Source organism: Nannospalax galili, unplaced genomic scaffold (genome assembly GCF_000622305.1).
Source record: "Nannospalax galili isolate Female #2095 unplaced genomic scaffold, S.galili_v1.0 scaffold730, whole genome shotgun sequence".
Lineage (NCBI taxonomy): Eukaryota > Metazoa > Chordata > Mammalia > Rodentia > Spalacidae > Nannospalax > Nannospalax galili.
Window position 1 is genome coordinate 298,431 of NW_008328000.1, and position 8,304 is coordinate 306,734.

The 8,304-nt window shown below is 38.1% G+C and overlaps 1 protein-coding gene across 4 annotated transcripts in view; it reads right to left on the reverse strand.

Moving 5' to 3' along the window:
• The window catches only part of LOC103739498 (zinc finger protein 709-like), a 33,769-nt gene that overhangs the window by 22,544 nt on the left and 2,921 nt on the right, over positions 1-8,304 (reverse strand). For 2 of the 4 annotated variants that reach the window (XR_003850520.1, XR_003850518.1), the window contains exons 2-4: positions 5,014-5,140; positions 4,752-4,812; positions 2,537-3,843 (exon numbers count right to left, since the gene is read on the reverse strand). Coding sequence is in view for 1 of the 4 variants with exons in the window: in XM_008839948.3 (XP_008838170.3) it covers positions 2,643-3,843; positions 4,752-4,812; positions 5,014-5,140 (1,389 nt within the window). In the remaining 3 variants the exon portion in view is untranslated. Of the gene's footprint in view, positions 1-1,178; positions 3,844-4,751; positions 4,813-5,013; positions 5,141-8,304 lie in introns of those variants that run through there. The other 2 variants (XR_003850524.1, XM_008839948.3) reach the window with 2 other exon arrangements.

An 8,304-nucleotide genomic window follows, 5' to 3' on the forward strand; every position in this document is an offset into this window, starting at 1 on the left:
CCAGTGCAATACTAGTAAGCAGTAGTGCTAAGGACAGTCACGCACTTGCTAGAGTTTAGCACTGGAGAATAGATGTTAGTTCCTCCAATACTTTGGGAGAGATTGGTATCAAATGCTTCCTTTCTTATCACCACCTGGACCATGAAGCAACAGACATAACAGTAGCAAGAGAAGCATTAGCAAAGAATTGCTCTCGCCTAAACAGGAAAAAACTCTCATTAAGCAACCAGATGGAGTCACTTCTCCTTAGGGTCGGTGGTCTTTTCTGCAACTTCACAAAGGATTATCCATGGGCCTGTAGCAGGAGTGTCCATTAATAATGTTCACATGGCCAGTGACCAGTTCACCTAGTAACCAGTGGTGGGGACTAGACTAAGTTCAGTGATCTCAGAGTTGCAGTCTGACCCTTGGTAACCAAGTGCGCAGTATCAATTATTTATGATGCTTTGATGGGGGTGGCATATCAATTTGGAACACAGTCAACTCCTGCCTAGGAGATGAGTGTGTTTGTATAGGAGAAGAGATGAGAACACCAGGTTAAAAAAGTTAGTACTGTGCAGACAAAAGCCAAAGTCCATTAACAATTACTGGTTCTGGCCCAGGTGTCTTTCAATGTATCACAGAAGCAGTAAGCCAAGAGCAATTAAAGTGAACAGATATCCTTAGGTGTTTTCTCCTTCTGTTTCTTGCCAAAGGTTTCAATACCTTCCCCATTAATGAGGGAGGAATTAGTACTCTAGGGCTACGGGGACAGTTAAACATAATACCCATTACTGAATAGATAAGACCGAGAACAATTATTATACACACTCATAGTCAAGTGGAGAGGTTACTGTAAGCTATGCAGGCCCACATATGGACTGCACTTGATAGCAGAGAAAACCAACTATAGGGATGATAAGAAGGTTTTGCAGTAAGTAAAATGTGAGTTACTCTTTAGGTCCCACAGAATGATGTGGTTGGTTCTGGGTAATTCTTTGGGCTGGTGGGGGTGGGGGGGAAGACAACACTGATATACTTTATTCTACAAATGGGTAAGATTTCAATAGCATACACCAATGTTGTATAATACTATTTAGTAAAATACTCATTACATATACTTTAATTACATATAAACAAGTTATATAATATATACTACTAATGTACAAACTATAGTATATCCTATAGATGCACATATACACATGCATACACTGTATGTACTAGATAGTACTGTTATATATTATACCAAGATACACAAATTTCTCTTAACACAGTTGTAGAAAGTCTCAAAAAATACTACAAAATTGAATCTAATACAAAAAGACAGTCCATGCTTTCACCCAGAAAGCAATGTTGTTTTCACATCATAAAGTCAATGTAATATACCAGATGTGGTGACGCACCCCTTTAGTCCTAGCACTTGGGAGGCAGAGGCAGGTGGATCTTTGAGCGTTCAAGGCCAGCCTGGTCTACGTAGTGCGTTCCAGGCCAGCTGGGGTTACAAGGAGACCCTGTCTCAAAAAGACCAAAAAAAAAAAAAAAAAGTCAATGTAATATGTATGTCCTTCTCCACTGTGCAGTATCATGTACCTTTTAATATAAGAAATATGAAGGCATACCAACTTTCTGTATACTCAACAGTCTTTATCTAAATGAGTTCTTTCATGTCTTTGAATGGAAAAACTAAAGGCCTTATGATATCTTTTTAAACTCACAGACTTTTCTCTGGAGTTCTTTCATAATTTTTTTAAATTTTATTTTATGTGTATGCGTGTATTGCCTGCATGTAGGTAAGTGCACCGTGTCATGCAATGCCCATGGAGGACAGAAGAGGCTGTCGGATCCCCTGGAACTAGAGTTATTGTTAGCTGCCATGTGGGTGCTGGGATTCAAACCTGAGTTTTCTTAAGAACAGCCAGTATTCTTAACCACTGAGCCATCTCTCCAGCACCTTCTTTCATAATTTTAAAAAACTCCAAAAATTGAAAACTTAACCACATTGCTTGAGGAAGTTATCAGCTTTTTCCTCTGAATGCTTATGTCTGAAGAAAACTGAAAACAATTATTTCTTCAACATTGGTACTGATAGGGTTTTATCTGGTATTAGTTCCTCCATATAATTAGAGAGTTGGGCATTGTAAGCTTTCCCCACTTTTCTTACATGCTTAGTTATTATCCATTTTTGTGTCCTTCTAAAAAAATGGGGAAACTTTTTTCTTCCATATTCCTTACATTCACACACTCTGATGGGTTATTGTTCAATGAGTATTTTTGTTTCTTTGAAGGCAACTGGAATATGTCAAGATTTGCCACATTTATTTGTACTCAAAGAGCTTCTCCAGTACAAGTTCTTTCGTGTTTATAACTGTAATAGAAGGAAATTCTCCATTGCTTTTATTAATAGGACCACTCTTCAGTACACACTCTTTCAGTTTTGCGACTACCTGGAAGAAGTGAAAGATTTGCCACACTGTTTACATTCATATCGTTTCTCTTCCATATGAATTATCTGATGTGTTCAAAATATAGTGGGACTATGAAGGGCTTTTCCACATACCTTACATTTAAAAGGTCCATTTCCAATGTGCTTTATGTGTTCAAAAACCTGTGAGAGAAATTAAGGTTTTACCAAAGTTTACATTCATAAGGCTTTCGTCTAGTAATCAAATTTCAACTGGAAGAAGTGAAGGCTTTTCCACATTATATTCATAGGGTTTCTCCCCAGTATGAGTTTGTTCATGTTTTCGAATGGAAGTAGAACGACTGAATGCTCTACCACACTGTTTACACGTATAGGGTTTTTCTCCAGTATGAATTCGTTCATGTGTTTGAAGAGAACTGGAAGCACTAAACCACTTACCACATTGTTTACATGGATAGGGTTTTTCCCCAGTATGAGTTCGTTCATGTTTTCTAATGTAACTGAGACAACTGAATGCTTTACCACATTGTTTACATATGTAGGGCTTTTCCCCATTATGAGTTCTTTCATGTATCTGAAGGGAAGTAGAAGAACTAAACCATTTACTACATTGTTTACATTCATAGGACTTCTCTCCAGCATGAGATATTTGATGTCTTCTAAATACACTGGAAAAAGGAAACACTTCCTCACATACATCGCATTTAAAAGGCCCATTTCCAGTGTGCTTTATCATGTGTGTTCGAACACTTGTGAGAGAAAAGAAGGCCTTACCACATTGTTTGCATTCATAGGGCTTCTCCCCAGTATGAGTTCGTTCATGCTTTCGAAAGGAACTGGAACAACTGAAAGCTTTACCACACTGTTTACATTCATAGGGTTTCTCTCCAGTATGAGTTCTTTCATGTTTTCGAAGGGAACTAGAACAACTGAATGTTTTACCACATTGTTTACATTCATAGGGCTTCTCTCCAGTGTGACTTCTTTCGTGAATCTGAAGATAACTGGGACAATTGAAGGATTTTCCACACTGTTTACATTCATAGGGCTTCTCTCCAGTATGAGTTCTTTCATGTTTGCGGATGGAACCAGAACAATTAAAGGCTTTACCACATTGTTTACATACATAGGGCCTTTCTCCTGTATGTGTTCTCTCATGTTTTCGAAAGGAACTAGAATGACTGAAAGCTTTACCACATTGTTTGCATTCATAAGGCTTCTCTCCTGTATGAGTTCTTAGATGTATTCTAAATTCACTGGGGAAATGAAAGGCTTTCCCACATATCATACACTTATAAGGTTTACTTCCAGTGTCCATTATCATATGTCTTTGAACACTCATGAGAGAAATGAAGGAGTTCCTATATTGTGTAATTTTACATGGCTTCTCTGAATATTCTTCACTTTCGTACAGGTTGTATCCAGAGTCCGTTATGATGTGCCTATCAAGGAATGAAAATATGAAGACTTTTACACATAAACCACATTCAGATGGTTTTTCTCTCTACTAAAAATTTTCTTTTTCAGACCAGGACTGGTGGCACACACCTTTAATCCTAGCACTCAAGAGGCAGAGACAGGTGGATCTCTGAGTTCAAGGCCAGCCTGGTCTACAATAGTGAGTTCCAGACCAGCCAGGGCTACATAGTGAGACCCTGTCTCAAAGAAAGACAGAAACAATAAAATTAATTAATTAAAGTAAAAAATTATTTTTCAGATTAAGATTCGGAATCTAACTGAAAGTTTGCCTACATTTATTTTTATTGTCTTTTTTTTTTTTTAATATTTTTATTTTTTTGGTCTTTTTGAGACAGGGTCCCCCTGAAGCCCCAGATGGCCTGGAACTCACTATGTAAACCAGGCTGGCCTTGAACTCAGAGATCTGCCTGCCTCTGCCTCCCAATATAGTCTTTATTTTTATGGAATTTATCATATGACTTCTATACAAATAGACAAACACATTATTAATGGCTAGTTTATTATAGATTTTCTATTTATTAATAAATCTGGATTTACATCACAACCAATAGAGAAAGCCCAAGTTTTTTGGCATTTCTTAATTATTAGAAAGAAAATGGACTGATCTCAAACATGGCTTCCTCACTATTATCAAAACAGTGGTGTCCAGTTTCTTAGTACTATGTGGAAGTAAACTATTTTGAAAACACTGAACTCTGTGTTATACTGAAGTGTGTGTGTGTGTGTGTGTGTGTGTGTGTGTGTGTGTGTATGTGTGTATAAAATTGCTATTAACATGTTTAAAGCTGTGCTTGTTTGGTTTGTTTAAAATTTATATAGCATGCCAAGCTGCCCTCAAGAAACATTGTATTCCCTTGTGAAGACAAATTACCTTAGATGTACGTCAGGACTTTTGTCCTTATCTTCAATGTTCTGGTCTTCCCACTCATTTTCTAAAATAGAGACCCAGGAGAAACACCATTAATTATGAATTTCAAAAAATTAACATCAGCTTTGAGCTTCACTGTAGTGAAAATCATGCCATTTAGCCACAAAAGGAGTCCTTTCCAAATTCTGGAAGGGAGGGAGGGAGGGAGATAGGAAAGGAGGAAGAAGAATCAGTGTTTTCTATTTAAGTAAAGGAATATTCTTACCTATAGAAGTTAGGTTCCTAAAGACTTCTTGCATCACATCTGTGTAGAGATTCTTCTGTGAAGTATCCAGCATAGCCCATTCTTCCTGGGTGAAGCTTATAGCTACATCGTCAAAGGCCACTGAGTTCTAAAACATCCCATAAGGTACATTGGAGGCTGGGTAAGATTTATTAACACCTGGATTCTATACACTATATATAAGATATTCACATGATTTTGTGATTTCCAAAATTTATGACATGACTTGGTCATCTAAAATTTTACTCTATGTATTCACTTGCTCACATACAGATGTACTAATATTATAATTAAGATACTAAAAAACCCCAGCAACCCAGCAGAGTAAAAATAGTCTTTTCTTTGGTAAATCCAGATATTAAGATGTACTTCTTGATTACCCTTAATTTTTCTTTGAGGAGTACCTGTACTCTAATGTACTCTAATGTGTCACTAACAAAGTCCTACTATCAGCTCTACAAATGATGTTAATATTAACACTGTGATAGTTATCATTGTTAGAAGTAAATGCTCACAAAGTTTGATCTTTGCTGGTATATCATGGAACTTAGGGTTTGGGAGGGATTTTCCAAAAACCTATGTTAAGAATGACTAAGAGCACCTAAAAAGTTCATCCAAATTATATAATAGTTACCAAACTCCTGTTTTTCTTCTGAATGTCTCCTACTTTGTTCCATTCTTACAGCAATGCCTAGATGAGGATCAACATCATCCTCCGTGATGTGCTGAGAACAGGAGTCTCTAATGAGTTTCCTTGGCAGATGATATATATACCTATGTAATATATATATATAGTTTGTTTTTTGGGTTTTTTTGGTAGTCCCACCCAGCCTGGAACTTACTATGTAGACCAGGCTGATCATGATCTCACAAGTGAACTGCCTCCTGCTGCCTCCAGAGTGATTGGAGTTAAGATGTGTGCCACCATGACTGCCCAGTGGCAGACAATGTTTTGTGTAGGTTGTTACAACTTGTTAATTAGGAGAACTGAGCTCATTCTATGGTTATACCAAAAGAACATTTGGAAATGTGCAAGTGGTTTTCTAGGACCAAATTTAATCAAGTAGTAAATAAGACTCATGATCAATAAACAGAACAATGAGAGATTTCCTAATTGTTAATGTCAATTACAATGTTACTTTGAACTGCTTAATATCAAGCACAATGCAGCAAGTGTAAAACAGCATGTCTTAGAACAACTCAATGCCACTAAGATCCCACCTTACCCAAATGATATCCTTGTAAACTTTCATAAATCTTCAAAACAAATTTTTTTAGTAGTCAAAAGTAACTACTTTTCCAGGTGTGACTAGAATAATTAATGTACAAAGTAGCCAACATTAGTGAAGTGACTAAATGCCATAGCCATGACAAATGCAGAAACAGCAGTTGATAGGAAACCTTTTCACCATTTCCATCCCACAAAACTAGAAAACCTAGAAGCACTAGGCAACAACAATGGCACTAAAGACACCTAAGCTGGAAAGGAAAAAGCAAAACTATCTCTCTTTAGAGATGGCATGATCTATAAAGAAAATCCTACAGCAAACAAAGAAATACCCCTAAATACTTAGAAGGAATATATAAATTCAGTAATCTTGCAGAAGCCAAGAATCAACATATAAAACTCATCTATATTTATTTTGTCTTTTTTTTTCCCCCCAGAGCTGAGGACCAAACCCAGGGCCTTGTGCTTGCTAGGCAAGTGCTCTACCACTGAGCTAAATCCCCAACCCCATAAAACTCATCTATATTTATATACACTAAGAATCAGGAATATGAGAAGGAAATTAAGAAAACAGGGTACTCCTCCCTTGGAATCCCTCCCAATCTCAGCAGTTCTTTCTTTTTCTTCTTTTTCTTTTTTTTTTTTTTTTTTTTTTTTTTTTTTGTCTTTTTGAGACAGCGTCTCCCTGTAGCTCCAGCTGTCCTGGAACTCACTATGTAGACCAGGCTGGCCTTGAACTCACAGAAATCCGCCTGCCTCTGCCTCCCAAGTGCTGGGACTACAGGCATGCACCACCACGCCTGGCTCTTTTTCTTTTCTTAAAATAATTTTTTTAACTTAAAAAAAATTATTATTTTCATGTGTATGCGTGTATTGCCTGCATGTAGGTAAGTGCACCCGTGTCATGCAGTGCCTGTGGAGGACAGAAGAGGCTGTCGGACAACCAGTGTTCTTAACCACTGAGCCATCTCTCCAGCCCCCAGTTCTTTCTTTTTCTTAACAATTCCTCTCTGGTTAAAAAAAGAAAAAGAAAATACTATGAATCTCACTAAAAATTACATAGACCAGGCATGATGGCACATGCCTTTAGTCCCAGCATTCATGAGGTGGAGGCAGGTGGATCTCTGTGAGAGCAAAGACAGCCTGGTCTACATAGAGTGTTCCAGGCCAGCTGGGGCTACAGAGAGACCTTGTCTCAAAAACCTAAAATAAACTAAAATAAAAAATAACATACACACACACACACACACACAAAAAAAAAAAAAACTTGAATATATGAAAATAAAGGTATCCCCATGCCCAAGGGGCTACAAAAAAAAAAAAGAAAGAAAAAGAAAAAACACAAATAAGCAAAACACTCAGGAATTAACCAAGATGAAAAGCTTGTACATTGAAAATTATAAAATATGGGGGCTGGAGAGATGGCTCAGTGGTTAAGAACACTGGTTGTTCTTGCAGAAGACCTGGGTTCGAATCCCAGCACCCACATGGCAGCTAACAACTGTCCATAACTCCAGTCCCAGGAGATCCGAGAGCCTCTTCTGACCTCCGCAGGCATTGCATGACATGGGTGCACTTACCTACATGCAGGCAATACACGCATACACATAAAATAAAAATAATAAAGAAACATTATAAAATATGGAGCTGGAGAGATGATTCAGCAGTTAAGAGCACTGATTGCTCTTGCAGAGGACTCAGGTTTGGTTCTCAGCACCCCCATGGCACCTACCAACTATCCGTAACTCCAGTTCCAGACCTGACACCTTCTTCTGGCCTGCGTGGGCACTGTTACGTACAAGGTGTACTTACATGTATGCAGGCAACATAGTCATATACATAAAATACATTCTTAAAAATTAAAAAGAGTGCTGGAGAGATGGCTCAGTGGTTTAGAACAGTGGCTGTTCTTACAGAAGACCCGGGTTCGAATCCCAGCACCCACAGGCAACTGTCCATAACTCCAGTTCCAGGGGATCTGACAGCCTCTTCTGTCCTCCGTGGGCACTGCACGACACGGGTGCACTTACCTACACGCAGGCAAT